The sequence below is a fragment of the Pithys albifrons genome, chromosome 9 (genome assembly GCF_047495875.1).
Source record: "Pithys albifrons albifrons isolate INPA30051 chromosome 9, PitAlb_v1, whole genome shotgun sequence".
In the NCBI taxonomy this organism is placed as follows: Eukaryota; Metazoa; Chordata; class Aves; order Passeriformes; family Thamnophilidae; genus Pithys; species Pithys albifrons.
In genome coordinates this window covers 31,076,638-31,104,215 of record NC_092466.1, presented here as the reverse complement: position 1 = coordinate 31,104,215, position 27,578 = coordinate 31,076,638, and the positions used below count along the sequence as shown (strand labels likewise).

General features: G+C 40.4%; 1 protein-coding gene across 3 annotated transcripts in view; it reads left to right on the top strand.

Annotated features, from left to right (window-relative positions):
• Nucleotides 1–27,578, top strand: part of RHOBTB1 (Rho related BTB domain containing 1) — a 52,374-nt gene that overhangs the window by 7,418 nt on the left and 17,378 nt on the right. For all 3 annotated transcript variants that reach the window (XR_011698495.1, XR_011698496.1, XM_071563313.1), the window contains exons 3-4: nucleotides 19,256–19,457; nucleotides 19,801–19,904. Coding sequence is in view for 1 of the 3 variants with exons in the window: in XM_071563313.1 (XP_071419414.1) it covers nucleotides 19,266–19,457; nucleotides 19,801–19,904 (296 nt within the window). In the remaining 2 variants the exon portion in view is untranslated. The remainder of the gene's footprint in view (nucleotides 1–19,255; nucleotides 19,458–19,800; nucleotides 19,905–27,578) is intronic.

Genomic DNA, 27,578 nt, shown 5'->3' with positions numbered 1-27,578 from the left:
ATTACATTTATGTTTAGTGCTGTTTATCAGACTCTTGAAATTCATGTTTCTAATTTTATGAGATTTCCTATGCTTTACATAAAAGGAGAATGACTGATTTTCACAACAGCAGTGCAGAATCAGGAACAATTTAATATTGTTAGGTGGGGAATAAAGGGAAAAAATAATGTAGTTCTGAAATGTCCATTAATTCAGGGAGCTTTAGCAGCAAGGTATCCAAGTTGTGATATAAAAGCAGTGCTGTTACTCCATTCTTTTGCCAGCTGGAATTATCTGTCTCTCACACTTTGGGAAGCAAGGGCCTAGAACTTTCAAAATGAGGATTTGCAGATGTAAAAACGTGGTCTGGTAACAGTACCTGAGCCTTAACTATTTGCTTGTTATACCCACTTTGGTGGTAAAATGTGCTTTTACATGGCTCCTACATGTGCTCAGCATGGGCAGGTGTTCCAGTAATTGTCCTGAGCAACAGGTACTGTTTGCACTTGAGACAGATGCACGTGTTGTGGCCCTTATGGCTATCCATGTTTCAGTTCTTGATTTACGGCTCTTAAACCATAATTGGGGTCTTTTATTTTCATGTCTAGCTCACTATGGGACAGAGGTGCAGAAGAATAAGTTGTAGTTAATAAGACTGTTTCTCTAAGATTAATGATGATGAGACTAAGCTGCCCTTTGTTTTTCTATTTAATCCTGCTCTGTTGATTTGACACCCTATAAAGATCAGGATATGGCTGTTGGCTGCTATTCTTGTATATAAGCAGTGATTCAGAGACCAGCAACACTTGGCTTTGGCAACTGTGAAAAAGGTGGCAAAATCCACTTGGCTTCTCATTCCCTCACCACCCCTACCCTCTGTCTTCCTGTAAGGAGAAATCTGTGGTCTAGACTTGTCCTTGTGATCTCTTTATTGCACCACTATAAGCAACTGAGAGCAGGGATGGCATATGGTTGCAGACATCTCTATAGCTCCTGCTGAATTTATGCAATCTTTGACCAATATTACAGCTTCTAAAATTTGGTCTACATTTTGTATCCTTCTGCATATAAAGCTACTAGGTTTTTAATAGGAGATTTATGCAAGGCTCAAAAGGCAGGGAAAGCATTTTTAATGCTTCAAGAATAATAGCTTATCCATTTATATATGATTTTTGAAGCTCAATAGCTCAGATTAAGAGTGAGAAGCAAAGACTGCATTTGCCATTGAAAACCTCCTGTAGTTGTAGTATAAAGAAGTTCCAACTCTCTTTGAAACTCAGTACTCAGAGACAAGTGAATTTTGACTGATCTACATAGAGGAGAGATGAAGACTGACAGTTAGCCAGAAGGTCAGACAGACAGACAGAAAATCTTCCCCAGCTGACTGTTTGCTATGATTCTGATTTCATTCCACAAACAAGTTCTTTCCATTCCATTAACATTTGATTAGATGGCAGAAACACTGTAAAATACTCTGAACAGTTATGCAGATGCCAGCACTATCACGTCCAGATCCATACCCTTACCAAACAGCAAAATGACACACAGTCAAGAAGAAATCCTACTAGTCAGTGTCTCCTATTTAGCTCTTGTTTGGAACTGGTTTTATAAGCTGATTGAATCTTTCTTAAACGTGTAGTTCTGAGGATCTAGAAGCATGGAATACAGCAAATACAAGCTGTTGCAAAATTGTTACCATTAGAAAAGATTGCCCATGTAATACAAAACTCTGCCATAGAACAAATTCTTAGTACAGCCTTGTCCTCTCTGGGTTGCGAATGCAGTGAGCCATAATTCTGCCACTTCTTCCCTTGGGATACTCTTATATAACTGCTCAGCTGTTTCTCTTGCTGTTCTTATTAAGCCAAAATTTTGTTTTGCTTAATTGTATCCTGGTATACCTAACTGTGCAAATAGGATTGCTCAAGTGAATCCACTCCCTTTTAAGACCAGACTATGCAGCCTGTAGAAAGTCAAGTGCAGCAGCAAAGGCAGTGTGAGATTTTTATAAGGCTTTATGAGAGACTCTGACAGCACAAGTCAATATACCTGGCTCAGCTGAGTGCCCTTCCAGCAACACAGGTCAGCCCCACCCTGGTCTGTGTTAGGATAGCCAGGAGGTCCATGGCAGGGACTATTCCCCTCTCCTGGGCACTTGTGAGGTGGCTCCTGAAAAACTGTGCTTGGTTCCAGTCTTCACAGCACTGAAGAGAGATTGACCAGCCAAGGGGAGTGCAGTGAAGGGCCACTAATATGGTTGGAGGGAGCTGCTTGTCTGGCCTTGGGAAGAGAAGGCTAAAAGGGCTTTTAATTACTACCTCGGGTACCTGACAAGGGGTTATAGGGGAAACTGGATCTCACAGTTCCTCAACAGAAGGACAAGAGGCAGCAATCACAAGGCAGGTGTAAAGAAAAACATTTTCTCAGTTGTAAAAAAACCCCATTTTCATAGTGAGGGATTAAGTAATGGAACAGGTGGGTTGGAGATGGTGGACTGACCATCCTTGATGTGATCAAGCTTTGAAGTTAGCTGTGCATTGAGGAGAAGATTGGACTGGATGACCTACAGAGGACCCTTCCCACCTAAATTGTGATTCTGTTGTGGGGTGAGGTGGAGAGAATCAGGGTCTTGTAATTAACAGGTTAAATATGAATGCAGCGAAATGCAGAGCCCACATCCTCCATGTGATTAGACTGAAAACTAAAGCATTATTGAAATATAACCCTCTGAAAAATTGTAGATCTCTAATTTTTATTCCAAGTTAAAAGTATTGGCATTTTACTTGTCTAGATAGTCCCTTTCCTGTTTACTCAGCTGTTTAAAATTTATGCCTATATTAAGCCTTTTATACTCCCTTTCTAGTGAAAAAGACTGTGAAAATATAATTCATAAGGCAAACATTCACAGAATGCTCTAATAAAATGTGGTGCACTGCGGGCTTCTCAAACAGGAATGGCCTTGCACTGTATTTAGCATTCAATGAATAACTGAAAAAACCCTAATAAATAAATGTGCAGTGGCATATGTTAGTGTCTAATGCACACAATGAAGATGTCGTTGTATATGTTAAATGTCTTCATCTCTGAGAATTAAGACAATTGTGTGGGATCATAGGAAAAAGGCTGCAACTGGCCTAACAATTTGCATATCTGGCTGAGAGTACACGTTGACATCACTAAGTAGAAACAACTTACGTCAAACACTAAATTCTGTCCATATTACACCAAAGACAAAAAAAGGACTGAATACAATGTACAATAGTTTTGAGAAGAAAGCTAATTGTTAATGCATAAGTATTTGGCATGAGTACACTGCAGCCCTGAATGTCAACTTAGTAATACAAAAAATGTATGGACAGGAAATAGGTTGAATTTTATCTCAGTGTGCGTAGAATATGCATTTACATAGTTTGTTTCAAGGCTTTTATTCTCTTTATGAATTTTTCATCATTAAAATCTAATGAAATATATCCTACTCCATTACAGAATTAGTTAGAAATTATTTTGATCTACCCATATCATTAAAGCCTTTAAGCATAATTGTGGGGGAAAAGTAGACTTCAATAACAGGAGCTGGGTAATTCTGATATTTTAATTCACACGCTGCCAGTTGGCTGAGACTGCATATATCACTTACAATGAGTAGATGGTGAAGTCCATGACTGAAATACCACATCTCCTTATTTTGGTTGCACATCATTCGCTCAGCTTCTTTTTGTATTGTTGAAAGCAGATTTCCTGGACTACAGAGAGCACCTTCTGTCCCTGTGAGACTGTGACATCGCCATATGGAGTGTGGAACCCATACAGGACAATTTAACTTACTTCATATTTCTTAATTCCTTGTGCATTTAAATTACTTCCACTAAAAATCTTTTAATCTAAACATCCTCCTAAAGTCTCCTAATATGAAAGGCCCTTGCATTCAAGGATAAGAGAGAGAGAAACTTTAGTTTGTCTTGTACTGTTCAGTTTTGGGTCTGGAATGTCCCAGGCGGCCTCTGCAATGTCAGACCTTTCAGTGCACACTTAAGCTCAGTCCTATAACTCTCTCTGCTGACTGTTATTAGTGTGACTTGTCTTAGGAAACTACATTTGTGCTTGGGTGTTACTACCTAAAACAGAGGGGAAATAATCTCATTTGTCCTGAATTAAAAGCTTGAGTGGGTCCTCAGAGGGAGCAGGGAGACATGTCACTAGATTTATTTGTTTATTTGTGTATTTATTTATTCATTCATTTTTAAGCTGACCTTACCTAGGTCTCTAATACAGGGAAGGACACCTTGCTTCCACATGGTCCATGAGTCTGGGGTGTAGACCTTTTCATAAGGCTGGTAAACAGAAATATAAAAACTAAACCCGCAGATTGCCGTGCTTAAACTCTCATTCTGCAGATACAGCAGACTTAGGTTGTTAACGGGGTGGTAACAAGCATGGGCTGGTCCATTTCCTCCCCTTCCGAATGGGTTTTGTCAAACAAGCTGAAGTAAGTGCACGTAGTCCCTTCTTCCTGCACCTCCTGTAATCCTTGACTGGTATTTTTTCCACCTGTCTACTCCTGAGCCTTTCCCTGTGGTCTCAGGAGTGCAGAGGATGGAAGGGCCTGAGGGCACTGAGCTTTCTGAGTCTCTGAGCTGGTAGGAAGCTCCCTGAGGAGTTCTGTAACACTGCATATCAGAATAGCCTCTGAAGTTAAACTAACTCTCCAGATCCAGGAGCAGAAATGTTATTTGTAAATTCAGTTATGGTTCATGCACAACTGATGCTATCTCCTAGAGTTTTTTAATCATGTGAGAAATATAATCTCAAAAACAAAAGGTTAATTTAGTCCCAGAGTAACAAAGAATATGTTTGAGCATATGGGAATGTATATTTTACATGTACTTCCAAATGTGTTTTGTAATTTAGCAAAACTAAAATAGTTCCAAGTAAGTAGAATTCTCCATGGGTGTGAACACATTTTTTAATTATTATTTTTATTTTTTTTTTAAATCCAGTTAATCTCTCAGCTGTCTGATAGTGTTAAAAGCACATAACAGAGCTGCAGTGATGGAGCACTCTTGGCAGCCCATAAACATGTTTTGGAAAACTGTATTGACTTGGCAAATGTGGACTCTAGTTAAATGGTCCAATGCCATGTCCTCTAGGATTGCTTGCAAAGACAGAACTTGTTCCCTTCTCCTTTTCCCTCTAGCTGTTATCCCCCCTGAAAACTAACAAATTAAAATGAAAATTTCAAGCTAGCAACCTGGGATACTTAAACATCTAATTGAGTAAAACTTGACCACTCATGTATTTTCAATGCTTATGCAAAGTCAGTGGGAATGCTTGTGGTTTATTACAGTGCTATCTTGTACCGAAGTCTAGAAACTGTCAGTTGCTCTGCACCCTGTTAGAGATTCATTCTAACCACTTCTCAGGGTGTCAGTCAAGTTTATGGCTGAAACTCAACTGTTTGAAAAGTTTGGAAAAATGTAAATGTGATTCAATAGGATTATGTGTCAAAGAGCAGGGAGCTTCTAGCTGTCCCAGGGTTTTATTTTCTATTTTGCCAGAAAATCTGACACCTGAATTGTATAAGAAGTTTTATGTTTGTGATGGGAATGCACTGAATGGTAAAAGTTCCTGTAGATGGTCATTAAAATGGAAATGACATCATAGCATGTAGCTACTTCCACAGCTGCAGAAGCCTTCAGGCTCTGGGTACCCTTTGATGAAACAGAAAAAGAGAGCAACTTGAGACATTTTCTTTTTCCCCATCAAAAGCAAAAGCCCTCTTTCTCTCTTATCACATTTCAACCACCTGACTAATCTTTGTCATTGCTGTATTCTGCTAAATTTACTGTTGTGCACTAAAAATAACCCCTCTTTTCCCTACGCTCTGCCTTTATTTCTGTAGAAAAGCTTCATAAAGAACTTGCAAGCAGATCTAAAAGTTTGTGGGGGTTTTGTTGGTGTTATTTATTATTGCAGTCCAATACTTCTGGAGTCAATACTGTGACAAGTCTGGTTGATTTGTATTGGTTTTCTCTCACATGATGCTCACTTACCTGTTCTGACATTAGCACAGAGTGTTTGCAGCAGTGATAGTCTAGGTGTTTTTAACAGAGGCATGAGTTCTAGCTGTGTGCTTTGTCTTCAGAAAGTGTTCATTTAGACTGCAGAACAGAGGTACCAATAAGGCATTAAAAATTGCCATACTGAAACAGGTCAGTAGCAGGAATACCTTTTGTATCACCCCGCTTTGTTCAGCCTCCTGAATTCAGGGGATGAGTCTGAGCCTTTTTATTTTCCTGAAAGTTGTGTGTTGGAGAAACAAGTGAATGCCTGAGATTGTTGTTCTTTCACAGAATGAAAATCTTTAGCCCTCATTTGTGGAGGAAAAAAGTTCCCATAGAACTTGAAACTTAAAAATGGAAGGTAATTATACTATACATTTTAAATCTGTTGGTGTTCTTTTACTTTTTGTTGTCGGCATTATCAACTTGATATTTCTTTGATTGCAAATAGATGTCTAAGTGGGAGTTGTTTAATTTCTGATGCGTTTGTCTTGTCCATCCAAACTCTTTGCAAAACTAGGAGAGTAAAACATTGCCACAATGCACGTTGTTCTTCTGCCCCTAATAGCCTCCTGTGATATGAAGTCACAAACTGTAATTTGTCCTGACATAGATGTACTCAACTGAAAATTGTTGCAGTCTGACCTGGTTAATGTAAGTTTGGCTTCTGGGTGTTTGAGAAATAAGTAAGTAATTGACAATAACCAAATGCAGTTGGATGCTGTTAACCTGTTATTAGTACTGTTAACTATTATTATAAGTGGTGTTTCTAAAAGAACTTTATAATGTTTACATTACTGTATTAATGCCACGAGACTTTGCAGTTTGTGTGTCCTGGTTGCTGTAAGAGAATATTTTTTGAATAGTGATTATTTTTTTAATAGTCACAGCTATGTCAAAAAGTTGCCTCAGCTTCAGCAGTTGTATCCATGCCCCTTACTGGTCAGTGACATTTTTGTCGATGTCAAGTGGTAAAGAGAAGAGCCAGAGACCGCTGCAGGGTCAGGGAGCCTGATCTGGGCTGTGAGTGCTTTCCACAGCAACACACGGGGCCTTGAGCTGTTTTCACTGGTTTGAAAACATCAAGTCGAGACTGTCAGCATAAGAGAAGGGAGAGTTGTGGTTTGTTACATGTCTGTTTTATATGAAGGGTTCAAATATTAGTGAAAATAGAAGCGATTTCAAAATGTAGCAGCGGGACCTGCACTAAGAAATCGCACACCCAGCTTAGGGCATTATCCAGAGAGGCCTTCAGGTCCTTTGCGTTGTGTTTGTATACACGGTAGTTACGGTGTCTATGTACAGAGAATGGGTGTGGGGGTAGTATTTGGTTTGGTTTTGGCTGGTGTCATGCCCAAGCTTTTGCCATGCGAGGCCGCTGCAGAAAATTCCCGCGTGCCGGTGCCGGGACAGAGGCTCGGGATGCGCCCCGGAGCTGCCCCGCTGGGGCGGTGGGGCGTGCCCCGGAGCTGCCCAGCAGGGTCGGGATACGCCCCGGAGCTGCCCTGCCGGGGCGATGGGGCAGGAGCGGCATGTGCCCCGGAGCTGCCCCGCCGGGGCGATGGGGCAGGAGCGGCATGTGCCCCGGAGCTGCCCCGCTGGGGCGGTGGAGCAGGGGCAGGATATACCCCGGAGATGCCCCGCCGGGGCGGTGTCGGAGGGACGCTCCAGGCTCCCGCGGGCTCCGTGCAGGCGGGGGCGGCTCCATCCGCCGCCCCTTTACGCGCGGCCGCCGTTTCATGAATGAAATCCAATCGCCGCGCTAAAAATAGACCGCGGGGCCGGGACGTCACTGCTCCCGCCGGCCCCGCTGCCGCCCGAGCCAGCGCCGCGGGGCGGGACGAGCCGGGCCGGGCCGGGCCGGGCGGGGACCCCACGCTTGCCGCGGGGCTGGGCGGGCGGAGCAGCGCCCGCGGCAATGCTGCCTCCCTGCCGAGCCGCGCCGGCTCCGGGCGCTGCCCCGCCGCCGTGAGGAGCAGCGGGAAGGGGCAGCGGCGGCGGCGGCTGCCGGCTCGTCCCGTCCCGCCGGGGCCGGGGCAGCCCCGCCGCACGCACCCGGCTGCCGGGCATCCCGCCCTCCCGGGTAGGTCCCGCGTCGCCCGGGCGCGATCGTGCTCCGACCCGCCCGTGTGCGGGGCCGGGTCCGACCGGCCCCGAACTGCCCCACGGGGGGGGGGTGCCGGCGCCCTGCGCGTCCCGTTTGCCCGCAGGTGCGTTCCCACCTTGTCGGGAGGGACAGGAGGAGGAGGAGGTGGCATCCTCCCCTCCCCCCGAGGACAGAGAGGGCTGAATCCCTGAGAGAGCGGATCTGTCTGGCGAGGCCACGAGGTGCAAGGCAGAAATAGAGGGATACGGTGTGTACGGGAAGCAGAAACCTCTTGTCGCTTGGTACTTCTGAGTGTCATTGACTAAAACCCTGAAGGATTTCTTTTTCTCCCTCTTTTTTCCTCCTTTTTTCCTCCTTTCTTTCTCTCTGCTCTGTCTGTGGAGTCTGTTGTGAGTTGCTGTGACAACAGCAGGAGGCTGCTGGGGGGGTCTTGCAGCAGAGATAATCAAGTGTCTATGTCGGGACCTATTTGGGGGCATAGAAAGGGACCTTAAAGCCAAACAGTAGTAGACTTTTAATTTTTTTTGTCAGCCTTCAGTGGGTATTGTGACATCCAGCATCTGGAGCAAAGAGAAATCGGTCACTAGACAAATTGAGGCAGACTAGTCAAGAGAGCTCCGAGTTGCCTTCTGTTGGTCAAGGCACTATTCAGGCTTCTGAAGGCAGCAATATATTTGCTTAAAAAATTACAAAAATAAAAGAAAGCCCTTGAGGCTCTGCATATGGTCACAGCAAGAGCAAGGAAGTGATGCCAGAATAGTCTCAATGACTTTGTTCATCCTCAGTTTGTGTACTATTTCAGGACACACAGCTGACTCGAAGCCAAATGTTCGGCTTGAGCTGTAATAGAAGCTGAGGTGGGAATTAGCTTGTTCAGTATGCTTAAGGGGAGTTCTTTAGCTACCGGTCTTTCTAGGCAAAAATAGTGCATGTGGGGAGAAACACACCATTGTTAGGACTATACTGAAAAGTTGTCATATGACTGCTCAGTGTCAGTAGCAGTTGAATGGCATGTATCTCAGTACAGGCTGTATTTCAGGATTGGTAGTCACACTGCGTGGAAATAGAATGGCTTAATTTCTTTTCAGTATTTTTCTGAGGTCCTCTCCCATTAGATTATGCTTTTGTTTTCTATGTATGTTGTATTCATACACCAGATTCTGTGTCTCAAATATACTGTGTTTATACACAATATTTATACACTATCAACAGAAGAAAAAAAAATTGTGAGTTCAGTATTTGTAGTAGGGTTCTTTATCTAAGTGATATAATACTTAAGGAGCATAAGATCTGGGACAGGCTCAGATACACAGAAGTATTTTTATCCAAGAAGAAATAAACACCAATTTTAGCTCTGGGGAGCTTTCTAAAACTCCTGCCCTTTTAAAACTCCAAGCTTCATAAATACTGTAGAGCATTAGGCTGAGAGGAAGAGCTGATCACTTGACCAGTAAATCCTGGTGTTTGATTCTTTGCTAATACATTTTATATGCTGGGAAAATGCTTAAGTCCAACATCCAGATGTTGCCCTGTACTGAAGGAGATGAAAGGACAGAGAAGCCTTGAAGAAGAAGCAAAGGAGTAACAGGTGTTTGACATGCTCCTCCCTTGCTCCCATCTATCCTGTCGGAAGAGTACACAAACATTGTAGGGCAAAGTATGTGCCTGGGAGGGAGGGAAAGGAAAGACTGAGCTGTCCTTGCTGCACACAGCAGACTTGTGGAGCAGCTCAGAGCAAGACTGGTCAGACTGGTGTGAATGTGCCCTTGGATCACTGATTGGGTTTTCATAACAGAGCTCAGAAGCTTGTGCTGAAGGAATGAATGGTGCATGAGATAGAATTGGTGCAGCCTCCAGCACATGTGATCTTATCTGCATCCTTTGGTAGCAGGGATAGGTTTCTGAAATGAAAGTATGGATTCCCTTTGGTTCCCATCCAACACCATTCTACTTTTCTGGTTTTCACTCCTTTCTACCTGACATGAGACACAAGATAGAAATTTCTTTCTTCTTTTTAAAGTATTTTTTCTTTGCAAATGAGTCTCTGTGTGGCACTAGACATCACAAGGAAAGTCCACATCTACGTGTCTCCTGTGCTATTTAGTTAATGTTACTGGATTTGCATTTGAGACATAAGCGCAGGACTTGACCTGTGAGCTGAAAGTAGCATTTATCTGAAGCCTGACATCCTGAAGTATTTGCTATTCTAGTCAGTGTTTTGGTCTTTGGGGGTTTTTACCTGCTGTCATTGTGAGGTCTCACTCTCCTTGGGTAGTTTCCTTGTGGTAATAACAGCTGGGAATGAAAAAAAAAATCACATATAATGTCTTTCTAACATCACTGATTCACAAAGAGAAGAATGCATGAGAAATGGCATATAAAGTTCAAGAAACAAGAGCCCAATTCTGTTTTCTGTAAAGAAAACAAGTAGAGAAAGTGAATTCAACAGCTCTCTGTGCTAGAAGGTCACAGATGTCTCTGGAATACTTTATTTGTAGTTCTAGCAAAACTTGATAAATATTCTCCTCACAGAAATGCACAAAAGTTGGGAGAATGCCTTATTTGGTGGTTATTGTTGGTTTTCCCTTTGTACTCTTGGGAACACTGCTTGGAATAATGTTGATACCAAACAGCATACAATGTCAACACCTGTTTTCATGAATGGGTAACCAGTAACCTACAGTATCAGTAGCTTAGTACTGTACAAATCTCTTAATTACAAAAGAGTAAAATCAAGGGTTTCATGGAGTTAATTACCATGAAACCTAGTAGTGTTGAATCAGGCTCTTCCAGTGACCCTTCTTCCTTTAAGCTCAAGTTTTATATATTATCCTAGATACTCTTGGGCATTGCAGCCACTAAGGATTCAATTGCAGCTTTGCCCCAGTTATGTTCATCCAAATACCAAAGCAGGAGCCAGAGTATATGATGCTCTGTCTACATTAGTGAGTCATGTGATGCAGTCACGGGACCTGGAGATGAAAAAATTGGTGCTGAGGACCCCATGTCCACCCTGCCCGTAGTTATGGGACAAAAGGTGTTCAGATGGCCTTTAACCTGGTCCTGTGGACTGAACACTTACTTGTTAGTGGTGGCTGGCACACCTTTCTCTTCAGATTCACCTGAAAGGAATTCAGTTTGTGCATTCTTGTTGCACCTGACGTGAACCAGAGCATGGAGCATTTGCCTAAAAAACTCATTCTTGAGCTGTGCTACTAGCAGTGTGCCCTTACTCTGCTCCTGCAGTATAATCTTCTGTTGAAGAACAAGGACTAACCTGGGTACTCTCTGCACAATGGCATTTTATGGGTGGCTGCTTTATAGAGTGCCAACTGTTTAGTGATGGTTATCACCATCAATAGGTATTGCCTGTTCTTCAGGTGCTGAGTTCTTGAATGTCAAACACACTTGATCTTGGTTTATAAAGATACAAGAGATTATGACCCACATCAATGCCAGATCTTGGTCATGCTTAGCTTGTGTCTGCTGAGATTATTTCTGGTAAATGGAAAGAGTAATCTGTTGTAGCTGGGTGTATCTGGAATCCTCACAAAATGCATCTGCAAAGCCAAAGTGAGAGCCTTAACTCAGTCATGTACCAGCTATGGGATATTTCCCTCTTTCCAGGGGTGGGTCCAGTATGGTCACCCTTTTCCATACCTCTGTTCACAGTGAGAGAAGAATCAAAAGGAGAAACAAGGGACTATCTTGTGTAGCAGCCTGTTCTTGAGGTAGACTCTGAAAAATTGGTGAAGGGAGGAGTGGAAGTGCTGCAGGCTCTCCCATCACAGAGAAAACACTCATCCCAGATTCTCACACACGAGGTTCTGAAATGATTAAATGTCCTTCACCTGCTATATGGATAAATTTCTAGGGAGTTGATCTCATCCAAAGGATATCCCAAGGTATGTCACAGGTCAACATAATATGTAAGCTGCTCAGTGTAATCAGCTTGTTGATTTCTGCTTTTGAGGTCTTCTACAACTTGTTAGAAAATTGACATAGTTCAAGTCTAATGCCTAACTCTGTATTTGGATCTCTATTTGGTTTGATAGACTGTGTGTGTGTAGCAGAAAAACAGGTCCTTATGGGGCTGCGTGCTTTTTGAGGAGGCTCAAGAGACTGTTATTATACCTAAAATTGAGTGTTTTCATGCTCAGCTATTGAGCTTCAGGGCAGTCTGTTTTATACAATGTAATGTGGGAAGAATTTGTGTTTTCCTAGTATGTGATATTTGTTCATCTAAGGAAGTGCTTAATCTGACTGATCAGAGGTGGTTCTGTCATGGCAGAGGTAGGTCAGTCTTGATGAAGGGTCCTAATGACGAACCTTTAAAGACAAACAAATCTGGATTCACATGTGCTGAGGGAGAACAGAATGACAGCCTTCTGATACTACAAACTAGGAATTATTATTCCCTGTCTCTACAGTTTCTGCAAGGTTTCTTCTTCTACACTGAGAAATTTTCAAGGTAAACCCAGAGATGTCTGTTCTGTCTTCAACTTTACATCTTCATTAGAAACTGCTCCTTTCTTTTCTGTGTGAGGCCATGGTCAATTTTTTTCTCTCTTTAAAACCTGAGGGATAGAGTGGCGACTATGGCAGCTGAATGAAGGCTCCTGAAAACTTATTTGTCCAGCATGAGATACAAAACCAGAGGTAGTACCAGGAATAAACCTAATGCTTGTTGAGCAAAAGCTAACACAACAGAAGCTGGTTCAGGCAAGCCAAGTGAATTCTCTCTTGATAAGAACATCAGTACTCACTTTCTCCAGCTGTATCAAATTTTAGCAGCGTTCTGTGGGATTTATTTCCTTGTTGGTACTGGTCCTAAGATATTCCAGAACAGATGAAAAAGGGTAGAACCAGGTTCTACCCTTGCGGAAGATAAAAGTATTTCTGTTGACCTCCATTCTCCTTTTGTGAGCAGCAACAGCCAGAGTTATCTCATTCATCACCTCGTGCAGTGGAACATTTCCATCAGCTACCCCTCTCTTTCTAGCCTTGGTAGATACAACGGTCTTGCATTGGAGATCGGGTCAACTTTGGAATATAAGGGCTTTTCTCCATTCATAATCATAGGCTGTACCTGTTTTCTACTTATTGATGGACCAGGTAGGGCAAGTAGGTGATAAATTCCACAGTTAATCTTGAATTTCTTCCTCCTGCGTCAGTCTCTTCCTTTTCAGTCTTTCCATGAGTGCTACCAGAACTTTAAATAATGGCTGTAGGGTCATGCTGCTCATCCTGGAAGAGAATTCAGCCCGAGGTGCATCATACCCACCTTTGTCCCCTGGTGACCCCACAATCTGATCCCACCTTAAATCTTACGATGCTTTGTCACCTGCTGGTTCTTTGATGCCAACCAGGAATAGTTTTTCTCTTTAAACCAGTCTCCCCATCTGCCCTCCTGAAGTTAATAAAATATTGATATTATTGTATACTTTGTAAAAAATGTTTTATGAGAGTCTTTCAGCAGCTGGTATAGCTTATCTGTTACTTGATGCCATGTTGTGCCTTATTTCACAAATATACTTGGTGGGGCCCTAAATTCATTGATTAAATTGAGCCAAACCACAAAACAGCCTTTTGGCCCTTAACCTTTCCCCCAGTCAGAGCTGTCTGTGAATTTAGTGCTCTTGCACAAGTAAACACTAAGTCTCACTGCTTTGTCCCCTGGCATATTTGTGTTAATCCATTAAGATTCTGAAACAACACATGGCAGGTTAGGTATTGGGAACGAACATTTCACACGCTTGTTCTGGCTCATTCTCTTTGGTCCTTGCCAATGTGCTGGTGCCTTGGGATTCTGCAGTGTAAGGTAGTGATTTCAGTGCCTGAAGAACTTGACATTTTGCATCTCCTTTTCCAGTTTCCATGGTTGCAAGCAGTAATTTTGCAACTTCAGGATGGAGGTGAGAGTGTTGCATAGTCTCATAAATTCTTTTTATTCCTTTTGATGTGTTATTGCCTAATGGCTCTCTGAAGGAGTCACTCCAAAAACTATACTAAAAAATGCATCTTCAGAATAAATTGAAATATCAGTGCTCTTTCATATAGTTTCAATAGAGTGTGGTTTTAGGGGATAAATGTTGATGATCTTACTACTACCTTACTGGTGGCCTGAGTTTTTCAAGTAATTCCCACTCCCACCATTCATATTAAGTCAAGTTAGATTTTAGTGTCTCCTTCCATTAGATTTCTGTAATAAAATTGAGATGTCGTAATTGTTGTTGACAACCCGTTTGTTTGAAGGAGTTCCTGGTTTGCATGTTTAGTCAGATTACTGGAAACAGGTTGAATTTATTTTTTTTTCCCATGGAATAACTTAAAGAAAAACTCTACTGAGCAGGAAAGGTTCTTAGATGCTGCCATTCTGGACCATCATCTGAAGAGTTTGCTCTTAGCACAAACAACTAGGTAGATGCTTGCATGTTTTCATGATCTCAGTCATATGGGGCATGCTTAAGGGCAAAGCTAAGAAGTAAACGCCTGCAGGATCACCCCAAAATCACTGGTTAATGTGGACACTCTCAGTGATTTGTTTGTGGTGTTTTGCTGAAGAGAAAATGGATGATAATTAACTACTGCTCTTTGAAAAAAAAAAGCATCTTGATTATGTTTTATGTATGCTAAGTGATGATTTAAAATAGCTGGACGTTTCAAAATGGGCAGTTACGGATCCGAGCGGATTCCTGGTCCTGCACAGGCAACTGCTGTGGGGTTTGGATCTCCATCCTCTTTCTTTCTAGCAGAGAAAAATGCAATTATAGCTTTAAATATAATAAACTGCATTCTTAAGACAAGTTCATGGTTAGGATCTGGTTATCTATTGTATACTAATATACCTACTTTAATAGAGAGAATGAGAGAGACTGTGTGTGTCTGTTGTGCTTAATCTGTGTACCAGGGGACTAGATAATAAAGTGATATGCCTCATCTACACATTTCTTGGAAAATTTCTCTAGAAAGGCAGTGTTTCATTATTGAGGCTGACTTGTCTGCATGCTATGGCAACCACAACTGGTTTTTAGTGATAATAATAACAACTCATTTAGCAATGAGGAAAAACTAAACAAAAACCCAAGCACTCTACAGCAGTTTTGAAGTGAAGCAACAGAGAAAGAAATCAGCAACCATAACCATCTTCAAGCCATGGTTCAAAACGGTAACCTTACACTTCTTTGGAAGTAAATCAGCTTTATGTGGAATATTTCTTAAGTGCTAATCAAGTGAATGAATTAAATGGCTTTGTGTTAGATCTTGAGTCTACTTGCATCTCCCTGATTTTTGGCTGCCTCTGTCATCTCTTCATCTGCAAACAATCACAGGTGACAATGTAAAAATAGAAACATCCTGAGAGATTTTTGAGATCCTGTGTTATTCTTATGGGTATCTTTTTTCATTTCCACCCATCTGCTTATCTTTCTTTAGAACTGGATTAAGCAACTGAATCTTGTGCTACTTTCTTTCAGGAACAGCCATTTTTGATCAGACCTTTTCCTCAGTAGGTTTCTTGCTGCCCCTCATTTGATGGCCTGTCTGTCTGTCTCTGGCTTTTTTGCCAGTGCCCTCTCTGAGACTGGTTACACTTCCAGAAACTTTCCTCATAGCTTTACCCTACTTTGTTTCATTGGTAAACTAAACTATTGCAGGTTGTAGGTTGGTTTCAGCAAGTTTTTCAGTGGTCTTGGAATGTTATGCCTGGTTTTTTTTAATCTTTATATGCACTGCTTTGTTCTTGTCCAACCAGTTCAGTTTCAGTTCCAGTTGTTACCAGACTTTCAGAGCTCAAATCTGGTTGTTTTATTGTTATTGGTTTTTTTATTTAAGTTTTGTAAATACATGTTTAGCTTTTAAAATCAGTGTGATTATATAATAGATTTAGCACAAGCTTAACCTAGAGGCTACCTGAAAAAAACTAACCATGGCTGCATTTTTCAGATCTTGTACATATCCTTGGCTTTAATCATTCCAGGATCCAGAAGGCTTCTGGCTACATTTGTAAGCATTTATTCAACTTCTTTTGATAATTGTTTATACTGTAATTTGTTGTTAGCATCTGTTTTTATTTGAAGTGTCTGAGTATCTGTCTAGGCTTCTGTCTGTCAGTCTCTTCAGGAGCTATTTCTGCTTTAATCCCTTCCTGAAAATTAGTGAACAATATTAAAATTATCTGTATTTTCTATACATAGTTACACTGTATGTAGTGGAGAGGATTTAAGAACTTTCCTTACCATAGCCACAAAGCTCTAGTTTTGTTTTTATTCCCAGTTTATTTAACTCTCTGTCCTGTGCAGTATTGAGTCATGCTAAAAATATCTTCGTTAGATTGCCATTGATCTACAGCAGTGCATTCAGGCATGCTGTGTCTGAGCCCTGTAATAACTTTGCTTTAATTAGGTTAGTAAGTATACTGGAAAATTAAAAAACCCCAATAATTTCTAAATTTTGTTTCCTGTGTTCCTTTTCTAGCATTCTCAGCTGCATTGATTTATCTAGTTACTTTTATTTAGATTTGCCAGTTAATTTTCAACCAGCCTTGTTATCCTCTTGGAACTTTTTTTTAGGGTTCCAGATTCTGTTCTTAATACATACTTTGTGACTGACTGAAGAATATATTTGCAGAACTTTTGAAGAATTTTTAAATCCAATTTTTACATAAAACTTCATCTAATTTGTGTAACAGCATTTTAATGGAATATTAGGTTAGAAGGAAAATTGATTTGGCATCTCTGCTTGGTAGTTTAAAACCAACCAGACACACTGGCTAGCCATGCTCCTTCATTTTGTTTTCTAGCCTTGTAAACATTTCCACATTCCATCTGTGATGTCTAGTCCATGCATGAATAAAATATGAAGTAATTTAATGCCACATAATATGTCAAGGGGTTGCTGTTTATTCTCGGACTTGAAATGAAACTTTTTAAGATCACAGTCTGAAAGCTCTTTTGCTACTTACTCAGGGCCCTGTCTATGAGTCCATCAGGTAGAAACATGTCTCATTCTCTGTAATGTGGAAAAACCATCTTATTTTTGTACTGTTCTTTCTGTCATGACTCTATCCTTCACAAGGATGCTGAGGAGGAAAGGAGTTAGCTCTCAGTTCTGTGCTTGCATTCAGACTCACAGGATGGTGCAGAGCCCACAGGCAAGTCTGGGTGTCACCCCCACGGGCACCCAACAAGCAGCTGTGCTTGGATCACACACAGGCAGCTGGAAGTCTCTGTGGTGCTTTAGCCCAAGACTGGTAACCCTTCAGGACGCAGGAGAAGGGGCAGAAGCAGGACCTCAGTAGCTCCATGTCCCTATCAGTTCAAGTCCCTGTGCCAGGCCAGCAGGTTGGTGTCAGGAGGCCAGTGGGGTTTACAGGGGCAGACACCGTGCAGGTGTGTTAGAAAGAAGCCGTTATTTGCTCTACATTTGGCAGACTGCAAAGCTTTCATTGTGTAACCACGTGCTTGTGCCAGGATGAAAAGTTTCTGGGCCTGTGTTTGTCTAGTGAAGGATAACTCTAGAATGTATTCTTATGTGTTAGTCTGTGCTGTAGCATTTCCAGAAGTGTTCAGTGTCTGTGAAATCATGTCAGTGTGACACAGGAGTGACATAAACTCCCCCTTGCACCTTGCTGTCTGTGTCATCCCTATCCTCATGTAAATAAAGATTACAACTGCACCTTAGCCATTACAGCTCTTAGCCTGCAGACTGTACTTAAAATTTTATCTAAAAAGGTAACACCTGGTTTTAACACTAACTTCTGTTTCTTGGCTTAAGTCACTTTAAATAATGAAAGAATACACTTAAAATTCTTGTTTGGCTAGTAATTACTAAACATGCTTTTCCTTGAATCAGAACTTAGTGCCTCTGACAGTGAAAAATGGACACCAGAACAGCTTGTATCTGTTATTTTAAACAGCCTGACAGTAAATATATATTCTATATTTATGTGTGAATGAGATGTGAATATTAAAAAGGTGTTAAAAATAATTTGTTTTCTTTATCTGTAGTGCTTTCTTCTCAGTGGAAAGGGCACCATCACTCCAGATGATGACTTGTATTTTGTCAATTAAATTACTGTATGTTTCCTTGCTGAAATAATTATTAGGCAAGCCTTCCTGAACATGTTTGTGACTTACATTTTCCCTTTTCTCCCTCCTTGATTACAGTTCCCTGGCAGAGACCAGATTGCTCAGCAGACTACCAGACATTAGAAAACCAAATTCAGACAGATCAAACTATGATCCCACATATGAAAATGACAGACTGTAGTAAACATGCATAAGTTGATTTTAGTTTTTCAAATAGCCATTTTCCCCAGCTTGCATTTGTATTCAGGCATAAGTTCAGTATGTTTTCATAGAATATTTAAGTAAATAATTTCAATAACTTTCCATGAGGATAGTATCTTCAAAAAACTTCTTTTTACTTTCTATTGCCCTGTCAAAAATTTTTTTAGGTATGTAAGTATATTTGTAAGTTCCCATTTGGGTCTTTGATTTCATTTTATTCCAAGATCTGTACAAACTTCTGCTTGGAAAATTAAGAGTGTGGAATACATACAGTATATAATAGGAATTGTGGTTTGTAGAGAACACTCTCTGGAGTCACCTTACAAGTCAGTTTTATTGTGTGCTAAAGCTAATGGTGTGACTTGTTGTTACCAATATTGTTTGGCCTGCCCTAAATCAAGTCCTGAATTGGCAGGACTGCGGAAGGCAGGTTTATACTGGTATCCTTCAGGTTAAACCAACTGATGTCCAGCCTTTTTTCCCTTCCTGGCATAAAAAGTATTAGCAAGAGGTAAGTTTGTGCTAGCTGTCCTTGTTTCACCAAGATCTATCTTCTGCAAACAGGCTTGTGTTTACAAAAACCAAAGTGAAAATAGCATGTGAACAGCAAAACCCAACCACAGTCAAAATAGTCGTGCATTTGCATAACCAAGTGGTATTTAAGGGGCTGGCCAGCTTACTGGGGTACACTCTACTGCAGGCTTTTCCTGAAGAGCTTGTCCTCTTCAGACATCTCTCAAAAGGGGAAGTAAAAGGCTCTGATTCTAAAGAGTGTTGTTTTCATATGGTTTAAGAAACCAAATTTAACTGTCTTGTTACAGTTTTTGATAAATGGACATTGACATGGACTACGAAAGACCCAACGTTGAAACTATCAAGTGTGTGGTGGTTGGAGATAACGCAGTGGGAAAGACTCGTCTGATCTGTGCAAGAGCCTGCAACACAACCTTGACTCAGTACCAGCTGCTGGCAACTCACGTCCCGACTGTCTGGGCCATCGATCAGTACCGTGTCTGCCAAGAGGTGAGGACTGCAGGTGTGCACAGGGTGGAGCACATGCTGTGAGGTGGGACTATTATTTATTGGCAAGCCTTGCTCTGTCAGAATGCAGCAGTGAGCTCACAAGTATTTTGTGAGTGATCTCTACTGCAGCCATGGTCTGATACACTTCTCGTTCTAAAGGAATTTTTTTTATCAAACCTATTTTTAGGAAGATGAATATTTTCCCTGTTTTATAAAACATTACATTTGGTAAAAACTGTTTAGGATAGACTCTTGTTCTGTTATGCTCTGGACCTTATGTGCCTAATTGAAAATGCTCTTATTTGATGGAAGAAAAGAGAATGTTATGTGTGTTCTGTTCTAGGTCCTCGAACGCTCGAGAGATGTTGTGGATGAAGTGAGTGTTTCTCTCAGGCTGTGGGATACGTTTGGGGACCACCACAAAGACAGGCGCTTTGCTTACGGAAGGTAACTTGATCCAAACAAAATTTTATGAAATACTTGTAGTAAAACTTTAGGGCAGAAATAAATTGTAACTCTGAATTTTGAAAAGCAAGGACTTAAAAACAATCATGAGTATTCATGTTCCTGCCCACTGCAAAGAGGATTATCTGCTGCAAGGATTAAAAAGATATAAATATTTAAAAAGCAGCATAGTTTTACTACGCTACATTTCCTTGAACAACCTGTTAAGCTCTGTCAACAACTGTTGTCCTATTTTGAATTTTAAAGAACATTCCCCGAAATAGGATAGTGGTTTTACAAAATTGAACATCAACATTCCCTGCCTGTATAATCAGTGTATGATATAATTGCATAACGAACTACTAACAAGGAGAGATGTTGGGAAATATCACTCTTACACAATGGAATATTTATTTTATTAAAGCCTATGGTGTTGAATGGGCAGCTAACCTCTTGAGAGCAGAACCAATGTCAAGAAAGGTGAGGGTTTTACTTATTTTCTTAATTAAAGCTGAGGAAAACAAAGGTTTTTCTTCTATAAATATCAAATGTCTGTTAGTGAATGGCTTCAACCTGGAAATTCTAAAAAAAACCCAAACAAAACAGAACCAAAAAACCTGGAAAGTGATGAAATTTAGATTTTTCCAGCATGTATTATATATATATGTACAGTGTATAAATTCAGCATAGTTTCAACAAGGACTGAAGGCAGTGTTGGTTTTTCTGGTGTTTATTTAGATTTGGCCTAGTGGCAGTACAGACAACAGAACAGGTACGTCAGGTAAATACTGAGCCAAAGATGGGTTTTGGACATACATTTTCATAACTGACATTTTGGTGAGGTCTCAGTCCTTGCATATTCTTTCACCTCGTTGAACCTTTTTATATCTGCTTCAGTCCCTGCAGATTGTCAGACTTTCATAGACAGATACTTCTTTTTCCAGCTGGGAACACCCTTTGTAGAGTGTCAGTCCCAGCTCTGTGTTCCATGTTGCCAAAAGGTCCTGTCCTGCTGTTTTTCCTTTCTCTGTGCTACCCAGTGACACAAATGATGTAGAAGGAGGAAGGTCTTTTCTATTCTCTGCCCCTTAGAGCCACTGCAGAGGGTTCTGTTGGTTGAATCCACCCATTAAACTTTCACACTGTAGAACTCTGTGTGATGGTTTGTACAAACCTTCCTTTGTATGCAGCACTGTGTTAGTTGAGTTTTCACAGACTTATCTGGAATTTTCTATGAGGAGCTGAATTACCAGCATATCTGGGCTATACAACCTGTACTGTTTGTAAAGCAGCTTTGTGAGAAAAGTCACTGCCTTTAAGGTAATATTGACCTTAATATTTAGTGCTAGTTGAGAATGTGAATACACACTGTTTTACCTTTTGGCAGCATATGGAGCCTGCATTGATAAATTTGGATGTAACTTAATGTTTCCACTAACTGCTCCTCTTCATGTGGTCTCCTGATATTCTGCAACAGATACTGTGTCACTGAGAAGATTACTGGAGATTAGGAGAGCAGAATCAGGCATGTTCTGAACTCTGATCCCACGTTTACTGACAGGACCGGGAGAGGGAGGAAACAACATACTTAGATTCTAATCCTGCAAACACCAAGGAGGACAGGAATAACTTGAGATCTCATGGATTAAGCATATGAGCACAGTGGTTCATTTGTGATGTTAGCAGAACTGAACTTGTGTAGAATGAGGTTTGCTATACCCTAATTAATTAAAGATGGTTTGGAAGCTTACTGTCCTGTTCGTGGTTTTCCTGCAGGTCTGTTAATGCAGAAAGTAACTGGAAACTAAAGAAACTATAGGTAGAATTTCAGTTGTAAAATTTTGTTATTGTAAGCACTTATAGATGCTTTGTTGTTTTGAAAGATATTAATGCTGTATTTAAAACAAACTGTTTAGTATTTTATCTGGTTTAGCATTTTCAAAAGAGTTGAATGTTCACATTTATAGGAATGTATTTTAGATCACCTCTGGACATTGAACCACAGTGTAGTCAGCTGTGTCAAATCTTGCACTACAGTGAAAGGTGCATTTTATGCCAAACTGGTCAAGATTACACTTACATGTGCCCCATGTTTATATTGTCTGCAGGATCATACAATAATATTATACTTTGGTTCCATTCAAAGAATTTTATGCATAAAGCCCTTATGCAGGAGAAGACTTATTTTGGTAAATATTCAGCCAAGACTTCTAATTTTCCCAAGTGTGGTGTAACAAGAACCAATAGGTCATTAATTCACCTGCTGCTCAATGGAAAAGTTTGCTTCATACAGCTTTAGAAAATGTTACATAAATAGATTATGCTATAGATGACAGGTGAACAGTTAATAGGGCTTGCAGCAAAGATAAACCCTTCTTAACTATTTATTTTTCACAGACAGAAACATGAAAAGAGAATGACAAAAGGAATCTTTTTTCTGCTATTTTTCTATGACAGAAAGACAGAAACATTTGCATTCCACTGAGGATGGAGTAGTTAATGTTCCTACTGCTATCCTTTAAAATAGCAGTGTGAAGAGTGAGATGAGCTTGCATTATGCTGTGTGGTGCTTAGTTTAATAATCACAGTTCCTCTGGGAGCTTTGGGAAACAGTTCCTGACAGCTTAAGGGAGAGAGGGGGATGTGGCTGGAGGGACTTGGGGAAATATTTGCTACAGTTTTACAGCGTGACATTTTTCCCCCTTAAACTAAAGTGTGTACTTTAGTTTTGGAAGTATCCCCTTCATTTCAGCTTAGGCAGTATGTGAAGCCAAACAGTCATTTATCAATATTCTCCTATAAGGTTTTATTTGGTGCAAAATCACCACAAAACATCGTAAAATGACAATGTCTTTGTTATGATTAAAGTATTGATTTCCAGCTCCCATTCACCTCTTTGTTTAATAACAATCTCATCTCAGTGCTGTGTAATTGTATTCTCTAAGCCTGCAGATAAGGTGTGAACTTCATTTAAAACCTGTGTTGTTATTCTCTAGCAATTTCTCTGGGAGGCATGGTGTGTAAAGACAAGAAAACATCTTAATTTACTTTTCAGCTTGTCAGAATTCAGTGTCCTCCATCCTCCTGTCCAATCTGGTTTTCAATGAGGGTGTCAGCAGATCATTCTGTTTAAAATAATTTTAGAAGCTGGCTTGCACCTTTTTTTTTTCCCTTTTGCATCCTTTTATTTTGCTCAGGTAAACATGTTTGGCTAATTCGATAAATAGCCTGTGTATCCTGGGCTTTTTTACATGCAGCTCTAGGATGTGTAACCATGAGCACAAATCTGCAAAGAGTTAATTCAGTCCCAATCAAATATTTATTCTCAATACCATGGATGGGGTTCATCAGCTAATTCAGTCAGGATGATTTATTTACTTGCAACTTAAATATGAGCTGTAGACCAAACAAAATCTGTTCATACAGCATGGACAGAAAACAGCTTTTTCCTCATGACTTACAAATGTGAATGAGTCTTGCTGTGAAACTGCTGACAGAGCCTCTTAAAATGTGTTTAGAGTATTTCCTCTGCTGTCAGTGGATTTCATAAGACTTGTGGATATTGTATGTACACAGAGGAACACATGCATCTGATATCTTTTGTGTGATTACAATTCCCTTAACCAGTTATTTCAAAGTAATTGAATCCCTAAAAATGCACCTGAATGCTGCTGAAAATGGTCCATCACAAAAGGGGTTTATCAGTGTTATTTGAGGACTTCCACCAATCTCTTTGGGGTTGTTTTGTTTTCCATTTCTTTTTCTTAAAGGACAATTATGATGATGTTTCTCTTAAAAAATCTCAAAATGACCAGGTAGCTTTGATGTGGAATGGTATCTGCACTCAGCAAATTAAGTAAGATTAGGGCAAGGTGGGAACTTCACAGGATTCCTGGGTTTGCCTTTAGTTAGATCAAGTGCCCTCTGTAACTCAGCACTGGTGCCTAAGCTGAGGATGGGGCCACATTCCCCCTCCCTGGCCCAGGGAAGGGCTGAGCTTTCAGAAGGACTTCGTGAATGGAAGCTCACACATTCCCCTGCAATCTTGCTGTCCTTGTTTTTATATTATGATAATTCTCCACCTTCCACACTCCCCACAAGCCATTACTGTCATGGGTTGGGAGGGATCATCAGAGATATGTCTTTACAGCAGCAGGACTTAACACAGAGAGGACAGTCTTTTGCTTAGTTAGCAAAGGGTCAGCTGACGGGAAATCCAGTTATTTTCAGATGTCTCTCACCTTGGCTGCTTCCTTTTGTTGTTTTGCTGCTAAAAACCCCTGACATGTAGTATCTTCAAATCATCTTCAAGTACCCAAATTTGTGAGTCTCCCCATCCACTTTACTGTGGTTCATAAGCTACTCAGGTTCTTCATCAAGTAATCCTGAAGAGCTCCTCCAAAAACACTTTTTTTAAATATGTATTTGTGATTACTTTTTTTCTCTTTTGAGTTTGACTTAGGCCTAAGAAAGATTGAAATAAACAGAGAGGTTCACAGAGACAACTTTCTCTAGTAACTTTATTCTGATATCGTGTATATGTGCATTGATATTTTCTTCTTTCATTAACATTTCTTCTATCATTAACATTTGAGGCTTTTTCACTCAGTCAGTGGAAAAGTATATGCCTTATATACTTAAACCAGTGAAATTAATGCAGATCTACTTTTCTTCTCTGCATCCCACCATGGCTCCATACTGTGAGTAAAAAGAGGTTGCTATGGAATTTCTGTTAGGAATTCTTCCTTCTTTAAAAAGGTATGTGCTAAGTGGCTATTGGTGGGGTCTGAGGTTCCCTTTGATGTATTTGTAGTCTATCTGTACTAGAAGGACACCTGTAATGTTTTAATCCTTCCTCGACTGGCATGAAAAATGCCAATTGTTATTTGTGGTATTGCATCACATTCCATTTTGCCTTGCTCTCCTCAGTCAGGGACTGGGTTGAAAGAGGGAATTTGGGTTCTATCTTAAATGGCTGCAAGGCAACATCAAATTCTTTTTGAAATGATAAACCTGGGTAGTGGATTTCTGTCAAAATCTTGATCTTAGTAAACTGTTTCTTTGTGAAGAGGTGCTAGCTGGATTTCTTGTGCTGTTTTCTACTTCAAGGGTCTCAGGAGCTCAGTCTGGGTTTCCTCATGTATATGCCAGACTATGGAACACAACCAGTTATGGCTGTTTTGAACTGAGTTCTTAATAACTTTGAGACATCAACTTGCCAGTTGAAATTTCATGATTAATTTAAATTAAAAAGCAGAAGGAGGCTGGTTTTGGTGATAGTCAAAGAAAGCAAAAAATGTGAAAGTCCACATTTTCTCTGCAGAGAAAGAGATGCATCTCTCAGTTTCCATGTCTTCTGTGACTTCAGAACTCACTCTCATATTAGATGCAAACAAGACCTTATCATTCTTTCTTCCTACCTGCATTTTTACCTCCCATTGTTCCTATCCACATTCTTCAGCAGGACTTATAAGAAAATGCACATTTAATGAATTTTGGGACCTGGCTTTGGATCTTCCTTCTCCTTTTTTTTTCCTGTCCATCTGCTACCTGGAAATAATTTTTTTCTTCTAAATATGCTGCTTCAAATGATGTTTTCACTAAATCTCTTCCTCTTTCTCTTAAGCAGTATATTTTTCTGAGGAGTCATTATTATCTGGGCTTTCCTAGAAGATAGGAAGGACCAGGAGAGAAAGAAGGATTCATTTCTTCCTTTATTTATTCTTTTGCAGTGTCTTTGGTGAAAGTTAGGTGGTTCTCTGTAGAGAGATAGCATGTAGTTCTCATCTGTAAGCTGCCTCCTTACAATAACCAAAAGTAAGATTGAAATGCCTGTCTTCCCTTGTGTTACTGGTATCTCCATTGCTTTGTGAATTTATTTCTCATTATTTTGTTTTCTGACTGTTGTCTGGAGACAGCAGGCAGCTGATACGTCTTACAAAAATGTTGTTAGCTATATTCTTCTCAGTCCTTTGTATGATGTTGTCAGTTTTTGTGGTTGCCCAACCAACCCTGTGCCTTCTCTTGCTCCAGCCTTTTCTTTCATCCTTCTCCATTGATCTCAGGCTTTATGTCTTACTTTTATAAACCCCAGCTTTGCATGGGATGCACAGAATATTTCAGTATTTCAGCCCCAGTTAACTGTCTGTAGAATTGTATTTATCATAGAATTTTTATTCCTGTATTAGAAATGCAGTAATCAGGATCTCTGCTCCAGGAAAGGGAAAAAGGCCTGTACTGGTAGGTTATGGTATGTATATACCTGATTCCAAAGAGAGCTTTTCTGAGTCTACTGGCAAAATTTGGCCCAGAGTGATGCTGGAGTACCTTGCAGGCAGAGTTTCAACTGCAAAGTTATATTTGGTACGAAGATGGAATTTTCATATGTAATTATTGAATTTATTTTTTATAGCCAGCAGTAAAATAAACCAAATTTCAAGGTAGTATAAGCAGTCCTTTAAATGAGTATTCTTGTTTTCCTCTTGTTACATAGTTCCACACAACTTGGCCATTCATTTTAGCGTTATTGCTGGTCAGGCATTTGTACCGTAGGAGTAGCTCTTACAAGCCTCTGCACTGGAAAATGAGATAGTTTAATCATTCTTTTTGATATCAAAACATTTTTGTCATTTTCTGTAAATGCACCAGTGTTTTCCCATGAGTACTTCAAAGGACATAGAAGAGATTTTAAAATGCTTAACATTAAAAAATGTTGTATTGTTTGTAAGGCATATATGGGAAAACTCTTTCCGCTTTTGAAGCACAATTGAAATATGCAATTTTCTTAATGGTAGTTTTTCTTCTTTTTATTGTTGTTGTTTCCTACTGAAATTGTAGTAATAGCTCTTCACGCTTCTCACCACAACATCTGGATGTATTTCAGGGCATTTTGACAGTTTCGCACATTACACCAGTACTTAAGAAGCTTCACTGCTGTGGGTAAAGTATAGAACAAATTGATTCTCCTGCTCACATCCAGGGCACTGCATGGTCTTGCCCTGCCTTACTTGGGTATCTTCAGTTCTTCACCTGCCAGGCACCCCCTGCATTTTAGTTTTTGTAGCCTCTCATCTGTTTTGAGTGTGTGCACATAAGTCCCGTGTCCTCAGGTCATTTTGTTACACTCACCAGTCACTTCATGAATTTCTTCTCATTTCATGTGATGTCTGCAACTGCATTTCTTCAAAACTGAGTCCACTTAAGACATTATCAGCCTTGCTTATCTGCACAATTTTGTTTTCAGCTTGGTGAGATGCCTGCATGAAAAATGTTGTGTAACTGAGTTTATCTCTCTCTTCAAAATGTATCTGGACTGACATGGAGATGTAGCAGGGTTTTGTTAAGCCACGAATGTGATTCTCAAATTAATTCTTAGATGGCCTTCTACTCCCTGAACCTGCTGTGTTTGGGAACTTGGGAGTGGCATTTGCACTCAGACTGCTGCCCTACACAACCTTTCCTTTCAGGTGGTTGAAGGACTGTGCAGGTACAGAGCAGAGACAGCTCTTGTCACATTCTGGTCTAAAGTGGAGTAAGTTCAGCTGAAATACATCTGACAAATACTGGGCAAATTACGAACAGTGTGTAGGGAAAAAATGAGGGCAGAAAGAGTAAAAGCAAAACAACTTTTTACTGATAAATAAATGTCTAAGGATTAGCTGTCCTGGTAATATCAAG